At 40.4% G+C, this 22,992-nt stretch overlaps 1 protein-coding gene and 1 non-coding gene across 5 annotated transcripts in view; one reads left to right on the top strand and one right to left on the bottom strand.

The window, feature by feature from the left end:
* UIMC1 (ubiquitin interaction motif containing 1) overlaps positions 1-22,992 on the top strand; it is a 164,181-nt gene that overhangs the window by 75,434 nt on the left and 65,755 nt on the right. For 3 of the 4 annotated variants that reach the window (XM_066272305.1, XM_066272306.1, XM_066272304.1), the window contains exons 5-7: positions 8,783-8,847; positions 11,023-11,099; positions 16,674-16,777. In XM_066272305.1, the coding sequence (XP_066128402.1) occupies positions 8,783-8,847; positions 11,023-11,099; positions 16,674-16,777 (246 nt within the window). Of the gene's footprint in view, positions 1-1,193; positions 1,300-1,610; positions 2,342-8,782; positions 8,848-11,022; positions 11,100-16,673; positions 16,778-22,992 lie in introns of all 4 variants that reach the window. The other variant, XM_066272308.1, reaches the window with a different exon arrangement.
* Positions 18,358-18,433, bottom strand: TRNAI-GAU (transfer RNA isoleucine (anticodon GAU)). Its single transcript has one exon. It is a non-coding gene; the product is annotated as a tRNA-Ile (tRNA).

Here is a 22,992-nt window from a genome sequence, read left to right as displayed (position 1 = left end):
GTTTTGTGGAGAGAGCAAGGAAAATGAGAACTAGAGTTGGGTTGTGGAGAGAAAGAACGGACAGTTTAAAAAGTTTTCAAGTACTGTTAAATTGTGATTTGAATATGTGTAGTCAAAATTATTTTAAAAATGAAAGATATTTGCCAATGGCAGGTCCTGAGCCATTTATGCCATCCACTTCTCTAGATTAGAAAAGTGTTTAGTGTAGTGATTTAGTACAGTACTTTGCACATAGTAGGCATTCAGTATAATTGTGGAATTCCATTTGATTTGAGCATCTACATTTTTTTTTTTGTATTTTTCCAAAGCCAGAAATGGGGAGGCAGTCAGACAGACTCCCGCATGCGCCCGACCGGATCCATCCGGCACGCCCACCAGGGGGCGATGCTCTACCCATCCGGGGTGTTGCTCTGTTGTGACCAGAGCCACTCCAGCGCCTGAGGCAGAGGCCACAGAGCCATCCTCAGCGCCCGGGCCAACTTTGCTCCAATGGAGCCTTAGCTGCGGGAGGGGAAGAGAGAGACAGAGAGGAAGGAGAAGGGGAGGAGTGGAGGATCAGATGGGCGCTTCTCCTGTGTGCCCTGGCCGGGAATCGAACCCAGGACTCCTGCACACCAGGCCAATGCTCTACCACTGAGCCAACCGGCCAGGACGAGCATCTACATTTTAAAAATATTTTGATTATTAATTTTTAGAGAGAGAGGAAGAGAGAGAAACACTGATTTGGTGTTCCACTTCTTTATGCATTCATTGGTTGATTCTTCTGTGTGCCCTGACTGGGGATCAAAGCCACAATTTCGGTAGGTCAGGACAATACTCTAACCAACTGAGCTACCTGGCCAGGGCCTGAGCATCTACATTTTATTTATTCATTTTTTTTTTTTTAGAGAGGAGAGGGAGAGATAGAGAGCGAGAGAGGAGAGACAGAGAGAGAGAAGGGGGGGAGGAGCTGGAAGCATCAACTCCCATATGTGCCTTGACCAGGCAAGCCCAGGGTTTCGAACCGGCGACCTCAGCATTTCCAGGTTGACGCTTTATCCCACTGTGCCACCACAGGTCAGGCCTGAGCATCTACATTTTAAAGAGAAGAATGTCTTAGGGACAATGGCCTCCCCTTTTAGTCCTTCCTGTGACCCTTCATATATAGCTACTTTAATAATAAACCTGGTCTGGTGTGGGATCACTTGTTTCAGAGTTGCTGGCGTTCTGATGCTTCTGCTACCAGATCTCGACCTCTGGGCACTGGACCATCTTCACAGTCCCACCATGAGAAAACCACAGACTCTGGGACCACTGAAGGCATGTCTCCCCATTCTGACTCCTTGCACTCATCAAGAATAACCATATTACAGGGATCTCATGCTGACAGTAGATATACAGAAACTCCCCAAATTTATTTGGTGGTATTAAAGAGGTTAAATCAGAAAGTAGTTGAGATCTCACTAATATCCAGGATACCTTTATCTCCAAGGGAAAGCCAACATTTGTTTAAACCCAAAGAAGAGCCTTTGTTACCCTCATTATGTAACTCTTGGTAAGTGAGAACTTACCAAGCCCTCTTGATAAAAAACAGTTTGTCCTTAGCCTTACTTTTTCTCAAATACCCACAGGCATATGGCAGCTGGTACCTCCATCACTGTTTAAAGGCTCACATATCAGTCAGGGAAACGAGGCTGAGGAAAGAGAGGAGCCCTGGGACCACACTGAAGAGGAGCCGGTCTCTGGCAGCTCAGGAAGCTGGGACCAGTCAAGCCAGCCAGTGGTAGAGAATGAGGATGTTAACTGTTTTGACAGATGCACTGGCCACTTGGCTGAGCACACACAGTGTGGGAAGCCACAGGGAAGTACTGGGAGGGGACGTGATTTTCCTGAAGCAGTCCAGGGTAGGGGGGACACATGTAGGCACTGTCTGCCTGCCTCAGCAGATGCCAAAGATCTCCAGAACAGTGTGGGAACTGTGCACTACTTCTGGGGTATTCCATTTTGCCCAGCTGGAATAGACCCTAACCAGTATACAAAGGTCATTCTCTGCCAGATGGAGGTTTATCAAAAGAGCCTAAAAATGGCTCAGAGGCAGCTCTTTAAAAAAAAAGGATTTGGGGAACCAGTGTTACCTAGACCTCCTTCTCCAATCCAGAATGAGTGTGGCCAAGGAGATCAGGCTAATGAAAAAAATGAAGGCATCTCAGAAGATATGGGAGATGAAGACAAAGTGGAGGAGAGGCAGGAGTCTAGGGCATCTGTCTGGCACTCGCAAACTGACGATTTCCAAGAAAACCCAATTAAAAGCTTGAAAAAGAAACTTTTGTTGAAGGAAGAACCAACAACCAGTCATGGTCAGGTAAGGGTCAGTGATGCTGTGATTAAGGATGATTTATTCACAGATTAAATGGAGATTTTAGTTATTATTTTTGTGGTCTTTCCTACTTATTTTTAATGAAACACATGTCCACTATGGAAAATCAGGGAAGTACAAAAGAGTGTAAAGAAGAAAAAATTATCCCTAATTCCAGTGCCAACAGAGGCAAGCATTATTTCTATGCATATAAAAACATTTTTTGTTTAATTTTTCAACAAAATGCAAACTCTTCTGTGTAAGCTTTGTTCTTTTCCCTTACCTAATAGTATATCTGAGATCTTTTCCTATTTATTAACTCTACTTGAAAACATTCCTCTTCCCAAGCTAACCAGTTCCCCTCCCTGGAGTTAACCTTTATGACTAGTTTTCTAGTATATCCTTTCAAGATAGTTTATGTAGTACAAGCAACTTCTTTTACACAGATCATAGTAAATTCTACACATTATTCTATAATCTGCTTTTTTCATTTAAAATCTCTATGAGATTATTCCATAACAATACATAAAGAATTTCTCTCTTTTTTGTTTTTGGATGTGTAATACACCATGTATGAATGAGTTTTACTTCACCCAGTGCTTCTATTGGTGGACATTTAGGTTGTTTCCAATATGTTACTATTATAAACACTAGCAGTGAATATTCTTGAATAGAGATTTCATTCACATGGGAGATATTTGTAGAATAATTTGTTGTAGATGTAACTGGTAGATCAAAATATATATGCATTTACAGTTTTGTTAGATAGCATCAAATTGCCTTCAATAGAGGTTTTATAAATTTACACTCACTGCAGTGTGTGAGGATAAGCTTCCCCTACCCATACTAATACAGTATTATCAGGACCTCTTGATCTTGGTCAATCTGAGAGATGGGAAGTATCTCAAAGCAGTCTTAATTTGCATTTTTCTTATTGTGAGACTCATTTGTATTTCCTTTTCTGTGTTTAGATCTTAGAGGTAGTTTTCTTTTTGACAACCTTTTTCCCCCCCAGATTTTATTTATTCATTTTTAGAGAGGAGGGGGAGAGAAAGAGAGAGAGAAGGGTGGGAGGAGCAGGAACCATCAACTCCCATATATGTGCCTTGACTGGGTAAGCCCAGGGTTTTGAACTGGTGGCCTCAGTATTCCAGGTTGATGCCTTATCTACTGTGCCACCACAGGTCAGGCGCTTTTTTTGACAAACTTTCTTAGTGGTTTGTAGTCATTCTTTATGTATTAAGGGAAGTGGTCCTTCGTGATATAAAGTACAGATAGTTTTCTAGTTTATTTTTTTACCCCACATAGTGTTCTGTTTCCAATTTTACTTGTGGTAATTTGAAAACAGTCCCTTGTTTGGGGACATTAAGGTTGCCTTTTTAGTTTTTTTCTGACATATCTAGATTATTATATATGAAACTTTATATTATTATATATGAAAGCTTATATTCAGTTTTTTTCTGAATATCATAAAAGAAATATAATTTTAAATTCTTTATAGAGTATTCTGTTTTATGACAATACTGGTTTTTGTTGCTATTTCTGTTTTGGGTTTTGTTTTGCAGTTATCCTAGTCTGTTTCATATGATAAGGCTTCAAGAAATGGTAGCTATGAGAAATTTCATAGCCTAGTGTAGAGAGTAGGGATGGGAAGTTTGAATTTTGACTCTTTTTGGTAACTGTGTTCCTTTGAGCAAACCATTTAAACCTCTGAATCTCAGTTTTTTACATCTGTAAAATGGAATAGCAAGCCTAAATAGTTTTAATGATTAAAGTGACTCTTATAAAATGTCTAGTATAATGCTTAGGACACTCAGTAAATGGTAGCTTTCTATAAGGTACCGGAAGGTCATTCATTGAGAATACCCATGGGAATCATTCTTCCCTAGCATCCTTTTCATCTACATTATGGAAAGATTGCTGTATGTGAAGAGAAAGCATCTTTCTTAATAGTATTTCTAATGACTTGCCTCTTGTCCAAATGAAAGGTTATGCTTATGATAACATGTTTTGTTACATAGTTTTTTGTAATTTAGAGATGCTTCCCCTGAAAAGAACAAATTAACTCCACATGGTTTATTGTAATTCAAGCTGTTAGCCTGAAAGATTGCAGGGGTCAGAGTTCTAGAACATAGACTTGTTGGGCTCTGAGGTTGGAAAGCAGTACCTTTGGAATAGCGTATATGTGGTTTGATCCTAGTGGCTGGCCTTATTAGATTGAAGTTTTTTTTACTTCATTAACGGGCCACAAGATTCTAAAAATAGTATTATTTGGTACTGTTTGACTACAACAAATCAAATCAAGCTATCTTAATTAAAATGAGGACTTTAACTTGACCCGTGGTGGCGCAGTGGATAAAGCATTGACCTGGAACACTGAGATCGCTGGTTCGAAACCCTGGGCTTGCCTGGTCAAAGCACATATGGGAGTTGATGCTTCCTGCTCCTCCCCATTCTTTTTCTCTCTCTCTCCTCTCTAAAATGAATAAAGTCTTAAAAAAAATTTTAATAAAAAAATGACTATTATAAGGAAACATGGTGCCTCATAAATTCTAAAACCTGGAGAAGGTACTGGCTCTAGAAAATCAACTGTAATTTATCTGTATTTCAGTGCTATATTGTATCTATTTCATTTTTCTCCCTGCAGACTGTCTTCCTTTGCTTCTCTTTCACATGGTAGGTGGAAAATACTGATTTTACAGCTCTCAAACTTAAACACAGATTACAGGAGATTTACTCTCTCTCACCCAGTTTAACTTTGGATTTCTAGGAAAGGAATTTAGGGTCCTTTGAGGTTTTTAGCCTTCAGCAGCCCAGTTGATTATGGCCTGAAGGAGATATAAGTCAAATTGTACAAATGGCTGTGATGCTGTGATGCAGTGGGAGGGGGAGGGGCTGTCTAGCAAAAGGAGATCAGGAAGACAACCTAGTGAGTATCTAGTGTAGCCATTAACATTAACTTTAGAGATCACTTAGAACTATTGAAAGATGTTTAACATTTGTATATGTGCTGCCAAAGCGAGCATAAGGTGTTAAAAAGTTTGAAGAATAAAGTTGAAAGCACCCACAATCCTACCATTTAGTGATATAGTCCTTTTTTTCTATACCTGTTTTTGTATGGTTTAGATCAGGGGTCTCAAACTCGCGGCCGTGCGGCCCGCCCACAAATTTTGTGCGGCCCGCAGACTAATCAAACTTCGTGGATTAATCTGCGGGCCAGTCTGCGGGCCGCACAAAACTGGTGGGCTGGCCGCATGCGGCCCGTGGGCCGTGAGTTTGAGACCCCTGGTTTAGATCATATTTTTGTATTTTAAAGTTAACATGCAAACATTTTCTTATGATGTTAAAATTATTTATAGATTTTATTTTAAATGACTAATATTCTGGCTTATGAATTTACCATAATATTTTAATCATTTTCCTATTGCCAGATATTTTGGTTGTGATAAACATCTTTCTAAATACAATTTTTTTTTATTTAAAATTAGTTTCCTTAGGGATAGGGAACCAGAAAAATGCTGAGTTAGAGAGTTATGAACATAAAAAATGATTTGCTATTTGTTGTCCTTTTGCTTGTTCAGAAAGGTGCTCAAATCTGTGTACTACTTCCAGCAATGTGTCAAAATACCTCCTTCACTGCTGCCTTACCAACACATAATAGTATCTTTAGAAAACAAAGAACAGCATTACCAATTATATAGGCAAATAATGAAAGTTATGATTGTCATTTCACCTCCTGTCTTGGTCTTTTGCTTTTAGGAACTGTGGGTAGAAAGAATTTATGTTTTTGTTAAATATTTTTTTATTGATTTTGGCTTTGCTGAAATTGCCCACATTTGAGACTACTTAGTTGATAAGAGATAGCAAGACAGTCCCAGAAAATAGGACTCAGAAAAACCTTCACCTGGCACAGATTGCTTAGTCTTATATGAAGGTTATAAAAGCTTTAGAATCACTGAGATAATAGGGAAATTGTTAATGAAGACTAACAGGTTATCTTGATGAGCATACAGCAGGAAGGTGGTCACTACTTTCAATGTCTACGCTTTAATTTTTCAGTTCACATACTGGAGTTTGTTCCTCAGAAATGATCAAATTATGTGTTTGGGGGAGTGAGAACTGACTGACTAACCAAACTTGAAGCTGATAGGCATACCAAATGACACTTTGTTAATTTATTATGGAAGAGAGACATTTTTAGTGACTGGAATATTCAGATCCATTATCTACTGTGCCTCCTTCTATAATGAAGTATATGGGAACCTGAAACAGTAATCAAAAAATGGAATTTTAAGGGATGATTCAACTAGTTTATGGAAAGACTTGATAAGCTACCCAGTGCTTGACAAAAGAGGATATTTCTGAGGTGACCAGATGATGTGTCTAATTACTTTCACTTCCCAGGCCATGGTGTTGAAAACACTGCTTGATTCTGGATCTTCGAATTTTCCTTTTTTAGATTTTTTGTAAACTATCCTTTTTCCATTAGCATATTTCTTTTTCTTTCTTTCTTTTTTTTTTTTTACAGAGACGGAGAAAGTCAGAGGGAGGGATAGACAGGAACAGACAGACAGGAACAGAGAAGCATCAATCATCAGTTTTTCATTGTGACACCTTAGTTGTTCATTGATTGCTTTCCCATATGTGCCTTGACCATGGGCCTTCAGCAGACCGAGCAACCCCTTGCTTGAGCCAGCGACCTTGGGTCCAAGCTGGTGAGTTCTTGTTCAAACCAGAGGAGCCTGCGCTCAACTGGCGACATCGGGGTCTCGAACTTGGGTCTTCCATATCCCAGTCTGACACTCTATCCACTGCGCCACCTCCTGGTCAGGCTCCATTAGCATATTTCTTCAGGCAGGGTGCTATCTATGTCTTGATCAGGTCATAGTTTCCTTAAAGTTACATTGTTGTTATGCTTTCCTGTCTACCTTGATTAAATTTGGTTATTCAAATTTAATTTTGCTTGCTTGTTTTACTGTTATTTTCAATTCTAAAAGAATCTCGCTTTACTCTTATCTTCAGATTACTGCTATTGAGGTATAAATTTAGAAATTAAAAATGATGTATTGAAATGAAGGTATTCTTGGGTTATGTTAAAATGGTTGGGAAGAAGATCATTTGAGTAAATATTAACAGTGGTTAGAGCATGGATTTTGGAATTAGGTCCCAGTTCCGTTTTTGACCAATAATATTTAAAAAAAAAAAACTTACTCTGAGAAAGGAAGAGATGCTTTAGCCTAAGGTAGAGGTGGGGTATCTTATAACTTCTTAGTGCATTGGTTGGTTCTGAAGCCCTAGGCTTAGTCAACAAATCATTACAAGAAGGTAGAATTCTATTAAATGGACACTAGGTGTCAGTATTTGCCTTTTTTTTTTTTTTTTTTTTTTTTTTTTAGATTTCAGGAATGAAACTTTATCACCACTGAGTTCAAACAAATAGGGACTTATTGCTGTTGTATTTTAATACTTTTGACAGTTTTGTTTAACCCTTATCTTTTATAATGGCTATATTTCTGATTATTGTATAGCCTTATTTTCCCTTTGACTGAAGGGGTTCCTGTTTTTAGTGTATTTCATCATTTACCTGAGTTGTAGAGAGATGCCTAACTTGTTTAGGTTATTTATACCCTGTTAGGAGACCCTCAAAATTTCAGTCAGTAGCTTTCCATCTATTGGAAGAAGCCTTACAGTCCAGGCACACATCCCTCAGAAGTCCACCTAAGTCAGCAGTTGCTGCTTTTTCTATGCTCTTCTATACACCTGCATTTAATAAGTTGACATCTGTACAACTCTACCATTAATCAAAGAAAATAGTCTTTTCCTTATCAAGTCTTTATATGTTATGTTTCTTAAAAGATATCCCAGAGTCAGATACTCAAACCATAGTGGCAGATTTCTAGTAAAAGGAATCTCTCCAACCTTCCTTTCGGGATGTTCTGTGTGGGCACTCGGTTGTGCCCAGAGAGATGTCTTTTATGGATTGCAGTGTTTGTTCCAATTCAATATTTCCACTGAAACTGGACTTTTCTCTATATCTTTGCTTCTCACAACAAAAGCTTTATAACTGCTTTTCTCAAATCATAATTCATTTGACTCATCAATTAATATTTATGTGTCTTAGATTACAAAGTGCATCACATGTTACCTTGTTTAATTTTTACAACACTCTGTGAGGCAATTGTGAATACTCATAATAAGATGAGGAGACAGATTCAGATGTGACTTATCCAAGATTTCAAAGTTAATAGGTGGTTCACCTGTAATTTAAAACTCAGTCTTTTGAATTCACAGGATATGCTTTTTACTGAAACTTACTGACAATGTAAAATGTTAGTCTTATTGCTAACTGCCGAATGGTAATGTTGAAAAATTAACTTTTTTTTAAAAAGAAAGAGAAACTAGTACATTTGTGCTTGTATATTTAGGATGGTATGTATTTCTTTGCAGTCTTCCCAAGGGCTTTTTGCTGAGGAAACTTCTGAAGAAGGAAACTCTGTATCTGCCTCACAAAGGTGAGATTATATGGGTCTGAATTCTGCTCTGATGGTTCCTGAATAAGAGAGATGATGGAGGGGCAGCTTCCCAGGATATTTTAACTCTTTTATAAGCAAAGATTAGGAGAAATCATTATCTCCCATTTCTCATATATGCATCTCATAGAATTCTAGAATATTTAGGTGGAAGAAATCTTGTTTTTCCTTGTTGGTTTTCTTGTCCAATCCAGCCATCCCGTGTAAATCTCATTTACACTATTTCTAAGAAGTGGTTACATCCTGCTACTCTCTTGACTAACTATGCTAGCTTCCTAAGCCACTGTGAAGGCTCTGATTTCTTATTGATCCTTCTAGTCTTTCTGTCCCCTTTGTTTTTATTGCTTATGTTTATATTATCTGCATATCTAAGCTGTATACATCTTTTAAGACTACTCTTTAAGATTCCTTAGGTCTTAAACTTACATCCTCCTGAAGCCTTCATATTATTCAGGCTATACAGAACCTGTATTACTCTCATTCCTGTTCTATGCTACTTATCATCCAATTATATCTCATTTTTTCCTTAAATGGTAGTATTTGTGTTACCTCCTTAATTATTCTCACTGATTGATTGATGGGGTTACTTTCTTAGATGTTCTCACTTTAATATATGGTGGTTAGGTAGTTATAAACTACTATTAGTTGAATTAGACTTCCAATTATTGTACTTTCCCCTTTTATCTGGAAGTTGACCTTTGGGGATTACATAAGAGTTTAATCTTCTTGCGTTGAGTGACTTTCATCTCTTACATGGAAGTTGAGGCCCAATTGCCATTTGCTGTAATTTAGTTGGCATTCTTAAGTTTTTGGTTAATAGAACTAGATATTTCTTCCTGAACTAAAGAATATGGCTTTGGTTTGATTTTCCTGCTGTTAAGACAGTTTTGGAAGTGGTTTTAACTAGAGTAGGCCTTCTGCTTCCTGTAGGCCTCTCTCTGCTTTGTTGTGGTGAGCTTTGTGCAGAGCAGATGTAGGTTTTAATAAATGATTATATGCTTTGTCACCAGGAGAGAGCTGGAATTGCAGGCAATGCGGTTTGACTTCAAATTGATTAGTGCATTTTATAAATGTCAGCAAATTGTTTGTTACATGCAGAGTAAACTGTGTCTGGCTTGGGTTTATAACAAATGCTATGAAATGTTTTATTTAGAGAGAGAAATCACTTGTGGTTTTCTATCAGGATTTAGTTATTTATCATGAATCCATGGTGGTTATTTTCTCTGTGGTTCTTGGTTGATGTGAGAATGTGTGTCCTCTTCCATACTTGATCAAACTAACCATAAAGCTCTGTGAAGCATGAGGGGCCTAGCTCAGATGCTCAGATCTCTCCGCCATGTGTTCCTGTGTTAGGAAGAGATTGCACTCCATGAACAGGCAGGGTAAACCAGAAAGTCAGATGAGGGGAGCCAGTCATAATATGTTTTTCTTCCCTGGTTGGATAGCTCAGTTGGTTGGAGCATCATCCTGAAGCACAGAGATTGCTGGCTCTGTCCCTGCTCAGGGCACATTCAGGGACAGATCGATATACCTGTCTCTCTCGCTCTTTCACTTCCTTTAACTTCCTTTCACTAAAATCAATAAAATAAACATTAAAAATATAATTTTAAAATGTAATTATATTTTTCTCAGGAGAGGTTTTCAATTTCTGTGGGCAGATTTTTGGAGTTGTTGTATCTTATTTTTGTTGCCTACAAAGTCACATCTTGAAATAAAGAGGTAATTTTACTCCCAAGGTGCCAGAAAGGCTAATGGTTGTCAGGAGAGTCTCCATATTTTCTCTGAGTTTACAAATCTCTAACCTTCAGAAGGCAGAGATGGAGGCTCTGAAATACCTGTGATATTCTTATATTGGAATGGAGTATTTGTCTTCTGTAGTATTCATAATTCTTACCTTTCAACCTTCCTTTGTGAAGACTCCAAAAAAGGGTTCCTTTCACTCATTGACTTGACTGGAACCAAAGTTGTAGGCATGTTTATTTCTCTTTTCTCACTGGAGTTTTCACTACTGATACTCTGCTTCCCTGTTGTGCTCTGTGGTATGAGACGGCAGGGACCAGGCTACCTGCAGCTTTGTGAGTGATTGGCTTTGCTTTTTAGGTGCTGTGTTCTGGTTTATTTTACTGGGAATTCACTTGGGGTTTGGTTCTTTTTCAGCATTGCTGCTTTGGCCAGTAAGAGAAGCTTAGTCCTTATGCCAGAGAGTTCTATAGAGGAAATCACTGTGTGTCCTGGTAAGCACCCCACTGTGATTTTACTGAATTTTTGATCCCTAGCTGTCTTTATGCCTATTAATTTGTCTGACTTTTCCGTCCCACTCCCAGGAGGTTTATGTGTGATCGATGTGTGTGTTTATCAACACACACACACACCATACATATTCATAAACATACTTTTTTTAAATGGACATTGGCTTGGTTCTCAACCATTTTCTTCTTCAAGATATTTGAGTTTTGAACTAAGGCCCTGGCTGGTTGGCTCAATGGATAGTGTGTTAGCCAGAGTGCGGATGTCCTGGGTTCGATTCCTGGTCAGGGCACACATGAGAAGCAACCATGCTTCTCTCCCGTCCCTCTCCCTCTTCTTTCTCTCTTTCCTTCTTATAGCCAGTGGCTTGATTGGTCCAAGCGTTAGCCTCAAGCTGGAGGATAGCTCAGTTGGTCCGGGTGGCGGCCTCAGGCACTGAGGATAGCTTGGTTGATTTGAAATCATCAGCCCCAGATGGAGGCTGCTGGGTGGATCCTTGTCATGGTGCATGCAAGAGGGAGTCTGTCTATCTCCCTTCCTCTCACTTAAAAAAAAAAAGAAAAGAAAAGAAAGGAAGAAATTAACATGGCTTTTTTTTCTTGTTTGCTGACCAGCCTTATCAGAAATGGCAGCAAAGAATCAGTAATAGCACTTAATTGTACATTTAGAGCTAAGAGGACTTTATGTTTTGGTTTATGGATTCTCAAAGTTGGGCTGTCCTTAAATCTGCCTGTCATTGAGCAGATTTTTCTCTGAAGCTTTTACTAGTTTTACATTGCCATTTGCAGGATATCACAGCGTAGGGAGTTAAGAAATTGAATTTAGTGCACAGTTCTGTCATTGACTTACATTTTAGACTCAGACAAGACACTTAACCTGGTTAAGTTCTGTACTTTGCTTTTTCTTAACTGTAGAAATAAAAAGACAGGTGTACCTTGCTTAGGTACAAGAACTGTTCATTCCAAGATGCGCATGCATAGATTTTGATAAATAATTTTAGATGAACTAAGATACCCACAATTTAGAGGAACTCTTGAGTTAAATCATTCTGCACCAGGAAGAATTATTTTGTGATATGAACCATTTCTTCCCAAGCAATTTGTTTTAGCTTGTTTTATTTTTCCTAAAAGTGAGGCCCATTATATTTCTTAGTAACCTTATTCATGTGAAATTAAGGGACTTCCTATTATTGTTTAAACTCTTGGGCAGCAAGTATTGTATAAATATTATCATAAATCATATCTAGTTTTCCTCTAGGTCTTATATAATTTTTCAGTCAGAGAAACTAGTATAAATTAAATTTCAGTTTTTGTGGGAAAAAAACTTATTTTGATTTTCTTTCAGAAATCAAAATAAGAAAACTTAAGTCTCAAACATTTTTAAACATGTGGCAGCATATCATTAAGGTCTTTCTTTACTCATTTTAAAGTTTAACTGTGTTTGTTTTTATTGAAAGTGGTTTCTTTTAAAAAAAAATTTTTCGAGAGAGAGGAAGGGGGGCATCAACTCATTCCACTGAGTTGTTCCTATTAGTTGTGCATTCAGTGATTGCTTCTTGCATGTACCCTGACTGGGGATCAAACCTCTGGACTTCTGTGTGCCAGGACAATGCCCTATCTGGCCAGGGCCAAAAGTGGTTTCTTAACCATTGAAATGTATTTGGATTATTGCCCAGTAAGAGAACCCACTATCAAGTGCTCCACTTTTGGCAGGACACTCAGGAATGCTGTGCTATCTTTGTGAAAAGAAAACTTTATTCCCCCCCACCCCCCGTTTTTGGGATTACTGACTTGAGCCAGTCTGTATAGGATGATGGCATGTGACGTCACCCTGGGATCTTGAAGGAGGGACCTGCAAATACAATAATCTTGGAAGCCCTACTTAATGAGAGAAGAAAAAGCAAGCCCTTTATTACTGAGGTTAGGTAACTTTTAGATCATGACTTATTAGGTTACTAATTAAGTCTTAACTATTTGCTGATACAACTACTTCTAAGTGATATTGCAAAATATTTTCATAGAACTCCTTCTGCATGGAGCCAGACTCCTGAGTCTCTGAATATATAATTTTTCTTTTTTTTTTTTTTTATTAAGCGAGAGACAGACTCCTGCATGCGCCCCAACCAGGATCCACCCAGCAAGTCTACTAGGGGGCGATGCTCTGCCCATCTGGGGCCATTGCTCTGTTGCTTGAGCTATTTTAGCACTTGAGGGGAGGCCATGTTACCATCCTCAGCACTCCAGCCAACCAGCTCAAAAAAGCCATGGCTGCTGGAGAAGGAGGGAAAGAGAGGGGGGAGGGGAGGGGTAGAGAAGCAGGTGGTTGCTTGTCCTGTGTGCCCTGACTAGGAATTGAACCTGGGACTTCTACACTCTGGGCCGACACTCTGTTGCTGAGCCAACCAGCAAGGGACTAATTTTTTCTAAATACCAGTATATCTTTTTTTTTTTAAGATTTTTTTATTTTTTCATGACAGGAAAGAGAGAGAGAGAAGGGAGGGAGGGAGGGAGGGAGGATCAACTCCAATATTTGCTTTGACCAGGCAAGCCCAGGGTTTTGAACTAGCAAACTCAGTGTCCTAGGTCCAGGCTTTATCCACTGTGTCACCACAGGTCAGGCCTCTAAATATATTCTAAATATATAATTTAAAAGCTGAGCATTTAAATTGTTTGAAAACTTTGCTCTAAATGGGTGAAACACAGATTGAGTGTAGTAGTCCATCTTACCCATTTAATTTTACAAATTTCTGACAGTTCCAGGGGTCTGATACTCAAAATTGTAACATTTATTTAGAATTACTCACTTTGCTGAAGAAACAGGATTGTAGCCTATGTCCACATTGTGCATGATACTAGCATTGTTTTGTTTTGTTTTTTACAGAGAGAGGGACAGACAGGAACAGAAAGATGAGAAGCATCAATCATTAGTTTTTTGTTGCGCATTGTGACACCTTAGTTGTTCATTGATTGCTTTCTCATATGTGCCTTGACCGCGGGCCTTCAGCAGACTGAGTAACCCCTTGCTCGAGCCAGCGACCTTGAGTCCAAGCTGGTGAGCTTTGCTCAAACCAGATAAGCCCATGCTCAAGCTGGTGACCTTGGGGTCTCGAATCTGGGTCCTTGGCATCCCAGTCTGACGCTCTATCCACTGCACCACTGCCTGGTCAGGCGATACTAGCATTGTTTATTTTCAAGGAGCTAATGTCCTCTCAATTTGTCTTTACAGCTGAACATTTCAGCCATTTATAGAAAGCTTAATTAAAGACTTTATTATTACAGTAGTACGAGCAGTAAGCAGCTATTATTTTCTGATAGACTGAATGTCTGTTTTGGTAATATCTCAGGGAAACTTGACAAAGATTTTAAAGTTTATGCACTGTAATCCTTTTTCCAACAAGGTGGTAAATTGTGTGTATCCAAATTTCAAAAAACAATGATTTATTAAAATATATTTAACTCTAGAAATGTATTTAATTTGCCTTTGATCATTGAAAAGATGCTTCAGTGTTTTGCCGGGACTTTATTTGCTGAATGTTGGTCATTCAATGTGTTTGAGAAGCACAGAAGCACCCATTAGATGTCCAGTGTGTCTAGTGTAGATAACAGAGAATTTACTGGGTTTGTGTTCTCAGATACATTTCTTCTCCAGATGTATTGTCCTTCTTTGAAATATAGTTACTGTTATTTTTTTATAGTAGGAGATAGGGGGTCTAGGCCAAAAGTTAGCAAACTAGATAGTAATTATTTAAGTTTTGTGGGCTGTACAGTGACTTTTTTTTTTTTTTTTTTTGCATTTTTCTGAAGCTGGAAACAGGGAGAGACAGTCAGACAGACTCCCGCATGCGCCCGACCAGGATCCACCCAGCACGCCCACCAGGGGTGATGCTCTGCCCACCAGGGGGGGGTGCTCTGCCCATCCTGGGGGTCGCCATGTTGCGACCAGAGCCACTCTTTAGCGCCTGAGGCAGAGGCCACAGAGCCATCCCCAGCGCCCCGGCTATCTTTGCTCCAATGGAGCCTCAGCTGCGGGAGGGGAAGAGAGAGACAGAGAGGAAGGCGCGGCGGAGGGGTGGAGAAGCAAATGGGCGCTTCTCCTGTGTGCCCTGGCTGGGAATCGAACCCGGGTCCTCCGCACGCTAGGCCGACGCTCTACCGCTGAGCCAACCGGCCAGGGCTTGTACAGTCACTCTTAAAACTTCTCAACTCTACCATTTTAGCGCAGAACAACCATGGACAATCCAAAGAAGAATGCATATGGCTGTGTTCCAATAAAATTTTATTTATTTTTTTATGTATTTAAAAATTTGTTATTGGAGTGTCAAATAAAAATTTATTATCAAAACCAGGCATCTGACTGGGTTTGGCCTATGAGCTATATAGTATGCTGGCTCCTAAACTATGACACTAATAGGGGTCCCATCTTTCATCTCCGTATTTCTATTAGCCTATATAGTACCTAGAATTTGTTGAATGAATAGATGGTGTTTAAAGAATATATTAAAGAAAGGCATATCTTTGTTGAGAATGTTTTTTCTATTTCTGCTATCAAATTTTTATCATCTCTAATTATCCCTTTAACCTCAGAACTAATATTGGCAGGTTTTTGTTTTCTGTCACAATGAAATATACTTTAAAACCACAACTATGCTGGAAAGAAGCCAAGTGGATTAATTGATAATTGGATAAACAAACTGAAATATCCACAGGGTAGAATTCTACTCAGAAATAAAAAGGGATGAACTATTGATGCATGTAACAACATGGATGCTTCTCAAACACATTATACTAAATGAAAGAGGTCAGACACAAAAGATAACACTATATGACATTCTAGAATAGGCAAAACTATAACAACATGAAGTACATTGGTCATTGCCAGGAGCCAGGTGGGAGGGGATAGACTGCAAAAGGGTACACTTGGGGTGCTAAGAAGGGAGAACTTTTTAGGATTTTAGAAATGTTTTTTGTTTTTTTGTTTTTTTTTAACAGAGACAGAGAGAGGGATAAATAGGGACAGACAAGAACGGAGAGGTGAGAAGCATCAATCATCAGGATTTTTTTTTGTTGCGACACCTTAGTTGTTCATTGATTGCTTTCTCATATGTGCCTTGACCGGGGGCCTTCAGCAGACCGAGTAACCCCTTGCTCGAGCCAGCGACCTTGGGTCCAAGCTGGTGAGCTTTGCTCAAACCAGATGAGCCCACGCTCAAGCTGGCGACCTCGGGGTCTCGAACCTGGGTCCTCAGCATCCCAGTCCGACGCTCTATCCTGCACCAGCGCCTGGTCAGGCTAGAAGTGTTTTTATAACTTGATTATGGTGGTAATTACATGGTTTAAATGATGCATATATAAATTTTATATATTTGACAAGACTCATCAAATTCATAAAATTCTATTATATATAAATTATGCCTCAGTAAAGCTTTAGGAAGAAACAAACAAACTGAATATACATTGCCACCGCAGTATTATCATACCTTAAGCTTTAGGGGAAATAGTTGTTTTTTTTAACTGTGAAAATATAAAATGAAATTAATAAGATTTATATTTTTTTAATTACAGAGACACAGCTAAGTTCCCCTGAAACTTTTGACGTTGAAAGAGAAGTCTCTCCAGGTAGCAGAGATACCTCAGATGAAGTAAGGATAATAATGGCAGATAAGGAGGTGAATATTCTTTCTAATTTTTCTCAGTGTTTTCTTTCTGTTGATAGTCTTTTGTCTAATGCACATTGATCTTGGCTCAAAAGATTTAGGTGACGGGGTTGTAGCTTTCAGGATACTTATCTCAGAAGATTCTTATAGTTAAGATCAGTTCAGCATTGTTTCTAAAAATAACAGTAGTTATCATCTCTTGAGTACTTTATTTTTATTTTCTTTTTTGAGAGAGAGGAAGGGAGAAAGAGAGACAGGAAAATCAAGCTGCTCCTGTATATGCCCTGACCGAGGAATCGAACCAGCAACCTTTGTGTTCTGGAATGACACTCCAACCAACCAAGCTATTGGCCAGGGCTTATTTTTTATTGGTTTTTAGAGAGACAGAGAGAGGAAAGGGAAAAAAGGGGTGGGGGAGGGAAGCATTCATTTGCTGTTCCACCTGGTTGTACTGTACATTCTTTGGTTGCTTCCCATGTGTACCCTGACCAGGGATTGAACAAGTAACCTTGTCATTTCAGGATGTTGCTCTTAACTGACTGAGCTAACTTGCCAGTGCCTCTTGAGTACTTTAATATGCTTTATTATTTCTGTTACAGATGGGGAAATGGAGGCTTAGGATATTCATTTGTTCAAATTCAAACTGCTAATAAAGGTACTAGAATTTGAACATAGATTTATCTCTAAAATCTGGGGTATTTTCTATTATATATACTGATGAGTAACAGATGTAACTCATCTTGGAGATAGTTATATTTATATTATAAGATAATTTTCAGCCCCAATTTCTAGATGTAATCAGAAATGCAGTCAGAATAGCAGCATAATAAAATAAACAAATCTCTATTTGCTGTATTACCTTTCCTAATTTCACAAATCTGGCATTAACTATAAAACTGATTGATACAAGTTCATACTTCTTTTTTCTTATTTATTTATTTGTTTGTTTTTGAGAGAGAGAGAGAGAGGAAGGGAGAGAGACAGGAAGGGAGATAGATGAGAAGCATCAACTTATAGTTGCTTTACTTCAGTTGTCATTGATTTCTTCTCATACATGCTTTACAGGGGACTCAAGCTCAGCCAGTGACCCCTTACTCAAGCCAGCAACCTTGGGCTTCAAGCCAGCAACCTTTCAGCTCAAGCCGGTGACCTTGGGATCATGTAGATGAGCCCAGGCTCAAGCAGACAACTTTAGGGTTTTGAACATTGGACCTCTGTGTCACAGGTTGATGTTCTATCCATTGAGCCACTACTGGTCAGGCTTTCCTTTTTTTATTTTTTTTACATTTTTCTTATTTTTCTGAAGCTGGAAACGGGGAGAGACAGTCAGACTCCCGCATGCGCTCAACCAGGATCCACCCGGCACGCCCACCAGGGGTGATGCTCTGCCCACCAGGGGGCGATGCTCTGCCCCTCCGGGGCGTCGCTCTGTCCCGACCAGAGCCACTCTAGCGCCTGGGGCAGAGGCCAAGGAGCCATCCCCAGCATCCGGGACATCTTTGCTCCAATGGAGCCTCGGCTGCAGGAGGAGAAGAGAGAGACAGAGAGGAAGGAGAGGGGGAGGGGTGGAGAAGCAGATGGGCGCTTCTGTGTGCCCTGGTCGGGAATCGAACCCGTGACCTCTGCACATCAGGCCGACACTCTACCACTGAGCCAACCGGCCAGGGCCAGGCTTTCCTTTTTTAAAAAAAAATTTAAATAATTTTTTATCTTTCAATTAGAGTTGACATAACAATACCATGTTAGTTTCAGGTATACACCCCACTGATTAGACATTATATCAGGGGTCCCCAAACTTTTTACACAGGGGGCCAGTTCACTGTCCCTCAGACCGTTGAAGGGCCGGACTATAAAAAAAAAACAACTATGACCAAATAAATCCCTATGAACACTGTACATACCTTATTTTAAAGTAAAAAAAACAAAACAGGAACAAATACAATATTTAAAATAAAGAACAAGTAAATTTAAATCAACAAACTGAGCCTGACCAGGCGGTGGCGCACTGGATAGAGCGTCAGACTGGGATGCGGAAGGACCCAGGTTCGAGACCCCGAGGTTGCCAGCTTGAGCGCAGGCTCATCTGGTTTGAGCAAAAAGCTCACCAGCTTGGACCCAAGGTCACTGGCTCGAGCGGGGGGTTACTCAGTCTGCTGAAGGCCCGCGGTCATGGCACATATGAGAAAGCAATCAATGAACAACTATGGTGTCGCAACGAAAAACTGATGATTGATGCTTCTCATCTCTCTCCGTTCCTGTCTGTCTGTCCCTGTCTATCCCTCTATCTGACTCTCTCTCTGTCCCTATAAAAAAAAAAAATTAAAAATAAAAAAAAATAAAAAAAATAAAAATCAACAAACTGACCAGTATTTCAATGGGAACTATGCTCCTCTCACTGACCACCAATGAAAGAGGTGCCCCTTCCAGAAGTGCGGCGGGGGCCAGATAAATGGCCTCAGGGGGACTGCATGTGGCCCACGGGCCATAGTTTGGGGACCCCTGCATTACATCTTAGTGACATCCTGATAAATCTTGTAACCATCTGACACCATGCATTAGAATATTATTGACTATATTTCTATGCTGTACTTTACATGCCCATGACTATTCCGTAACAACCAATTTGTACTTCTTAATCCCTTCACCATTTTCACCCATCCTCTCAATCCCCCTTCTCTCTGACAAGTCTCAAAATTGCCTGTTTATTGTTCATATTTTTAATCTTTCATTTTTTTCTTCTTTTAAAGAAGACCCTTTAACATTTCAAGTGATAACTGGTTTGGTGGTGATGAACTCCTTTACCTTTTTCTTGTTTGGGAAGCTCTTTATATGTCCTTCAATTTTTTTTAAGATTCTTTTTATTTATTCATTATAGAGAGGAGAGAGAGAGAGAGAAGGGGGGAGGAGCAGGAAACATCAACTCCCGTATGTGCCTTGACCAGGCAAGCCCAGGGTTTTGAACCGGCAACCTCAGCGTTTCCAGGTTGACGCTTTATCTACTGCACCACCACAGGTCAGGCGATGTCCTTCCATTTTAAATGACCATTTTGCTGGATTGTGTAATCTTGGTTGTAGGTCCTTTCTTCTCATCACTGAATATTTCTTGCCAGTCCTTTTTGGCTGCAAGGATTCTGTTGAGAATAGCTGACAGTCTAATGGGAGTTTCTTCTTTGCTTTTGCTGCTTTAAAGATTCTCTCTTTGTCTTAACCTTTTGTATTTTAATTATGATGTGTCTTGGTGTAGGCCTCTTTTGGTTCATCTTATTTGGGACTCTGCCCTTCCTGGACTTGTATGTCTATTTCCTTCACCAGATTAGGGAAGTTTTCTGTCATTTTTTCAAATAAGTTTTCAATTTGTTGCTCTTTCTCTTCTTCCAGCAAACCCATGATGTGAATGTTGGTATGCTTGAGGTTGTTCCAGAGGCTCCTTATACTATCTTCATTTTGGGGGTTCTTTTTTTCTTTTTGTTGTTCTGATTGGATGTTTTTTTATTTCCTTATATTCCAAATCACTTACTTGATTCTCAGCTTCATCTACTCTAGCATTGATTACCTTAAAATTTTTCTTAATTTCAATTAGTGTGTCCTTCATTTATGACTAGTTCTTTTTTATGATTTCTGTATCCTTTTTTATGCCTTTGAAGTTTTAAGTTCAACTACTCTTCCCCTAAGTTCATTGAGCATCCTTATAAGCAGTATTCTGAACTCTACATCTAGTAGATTGCTTTTCTCCATTTTGTTTAGTTTTTTTTCTGGAGTTTTGTTCTATTCTTTCGTTTGGGATGTGTTTCTTTGTCTCCTTATTTTGGCAGCCTCCTGTGTTTGTTTCTGTGTATTAGGTAGACTGCTACATCTCCCAGGCTTGGTAGAGTGGCCTTAAGTCATAGGTGTCTTATGTGGTCCAGTGACATAGCCTCCCCAATCACCCAAGCTGGGCACTCTAGTTGTGCTGCCCCACCCTGCCCCCTGTGGGTACACCCTGTTATAGTTGAGCCTTGATTGCTGTTGGCACGTCAATGGGAGGGATTTACCCCACAGGCCAATTTGCTGCAAAGACTGGCTGCAAACATTGTAGAGGATCAGCTGTGCAAGGTCCCACCCGCAGAGCAGGATTTACTTAAGTGGGGGTCTGGTCTGCTGAGTTTGCCCCTTGAGTGTGTTGCTGTGTAGGTGGGTGGGTAGTACTTCTATGTGGTCTGAAGCTGTCCACTAGGTACACTGGCTCTGACGAAGGCCAGCCACCCACTGTGTTCACCCAAGGCTACTCACTTGAGCTACAAAGTTATATTCAGCTACTTGTTTCTTGTGCTGGGCTTGGAGGTGCCCAGGAGAGGCCAAGCTGTGAAGCAAGGCTGCCGCTAGTGCCAGGCCTGGGGCCACTTAGTGAGAGGTACAGGGTAATGTAGAGGCCAGATGATGCTTGTTTGAGATAGTTTAGGTAAATCTGAAGGGTGAGCCAAGACAGGCCATTTGTATGGAAAAGGCACTGGAAATAGCTTGGGTAGGGTCAAAAGTTTGGTGGGGCAGGGTCTCAAGGAGTCTCTAGGGCAGGGCAAACAGTGATAGCCAGATTGATGGAAAGTCAACTGCGGTGCCTGCTTTTGAGTCTCAGTGGGGTTAGGGCTCATCAAAGGAATAGTGGCCTCTGCCAGCACTTCTGTCTGGGAAAAAGCTGCCCCCAGCACTCACCTGTATACTTCATTAATGCTGTATACTTCATTTCCTACACGTATGTCCCTGGTGCTTTTAATCTGCTGTCCCAGTGCTGAAGGTCAGAGTGAGCGAGTCCAAGTAGGCCCATGCATGGGCCCTGTAAGATAAACTGCCTGGGACTCCAGCAGCCCTCTGCCTCATTCAGCCACATTTGCTATTGGTTTTTACAGTCAGAAGTTATGGGGACTTCTCTTCCTGGCACTGGAGCCCTGGCCTTGGGGACCTGGTATGGAGCTGGGTGTGGACCTCTACACAGAGATTCCTCCCAATTTTTATCTGCCACACTGCCTCTCCTACCAGTTTCAATGTGGCTTCTTTAAATCCCTAGTTGTAGAACTTATATTGAGCTAGATTTTAGGCTGTTCTGAATGATGGTTGCTCTGTAGTGTAGTTGTAATTTTGATGTGGTTGTGGCAGGGACATACTGCATTTACCTATGCTGCCATCTTGACTAGAAGTCCAAGTTTATACCTCTGATGAAGATTCTTAATGTATATTTTTCATATTTGAGTATTACAAAACAATTACCAAGAGTTCTTTATTATTTTTATTTTAGTGAGAAGCGAGGAGGTAAAGAGACAGACTCCTGCATGCTCCCTAACCAGGATCCACCCAGCATGCCCAATAGGGGGCGATGCTCTGCCCATCTGGGGCCGTTACTCTGTTGCTCAGCAACCAAGCCATTTTTTTAGCTCCTGAGGCAAAGGCCACAGAGCCATCCTCAGCGCCTGAGGCCCCCTGTCTTGAACCATTTGAGCCATGGCTATGGGAGGAAGTGAGGGAGGGAGGGAAAGAGAGAGAGAGAGAGAGAGAGAGAGAGAGAGGGAGAGAAAGAAAGAAAAAAAGAAAGAAAGGAAAGAATGAAGAGAGAGAGAGAGAAAGAAAGGAAAGAAAGAAAAAGAAAGAAACAAAGAAAAGAAAGGAAGGAAGGAGGAAGGAAGGAAGGAAGGAAGGAAGGAAGGAAGGAAGGAAGGAAGGAAGGAAGGAAGGAAAGAGAGAGAGAGAGAAAGAGAGAGAGAGAGAGAGAGAGAGAGAGAGAGAAGAAGAAGGTGGTCACTTCTTCTGTGTGCCCTGACTGGGAATTGAACCTGGGATATCCACACCATGAGCTGACACTCTACCACTGAGCCTCCCGGCCAAGGCCATGGTATGTAATCATTTCAGTTTTTTTATTATTCTTATGTGTGTGTGTGTGTGTGTGTGTGTGTGTGTTTCTGAAGTGAGAAGCGGGGAGGCAGAGAGACAGACTCCCATGTGCTCAACTGGGATCCACCAGGCATGCTCACTAGGGGGCAATGCTCTGCCCATCTGGGACGTTGCTCCTTTGCAACCAGAGTTACCCTAGCACCTGAGGTGAAGGCCATGGAGCTGTCCTCAGTGCCCGGGCCAACTTTGCTCCATTGGAGCCTTGGCTGCAGGAGGGAAGAGAGAGATAGAGAGAAAAGAGAGTGGGGAGGGTGGAGAATCAGATGGTCACTTCTCCTGCATGTCCTGGCCAGGAATCGAACCCAGAA

Source organism: Saccopteryx bilineata, chromosome 4, assembly GCF_036850765.1.
Source record: "Saccopteryx bilineata isolate mSacBil1 chromosome 4, mSacBil1_pri_phased_curated, whole genome shotgun sequence".
Taxonomy (NCBI): domain Eukaryota; kingdom Metazoa; phylum Chordata; class Mammalia; order Chiroptera; family Emballonuridae; genus Saccopteryx; species Saccopteryx bilineata.
Note: the sequence above shows the minus strand (reverse complement) of the source record. Positions and strands in the feature narration are given on the sequence as shown.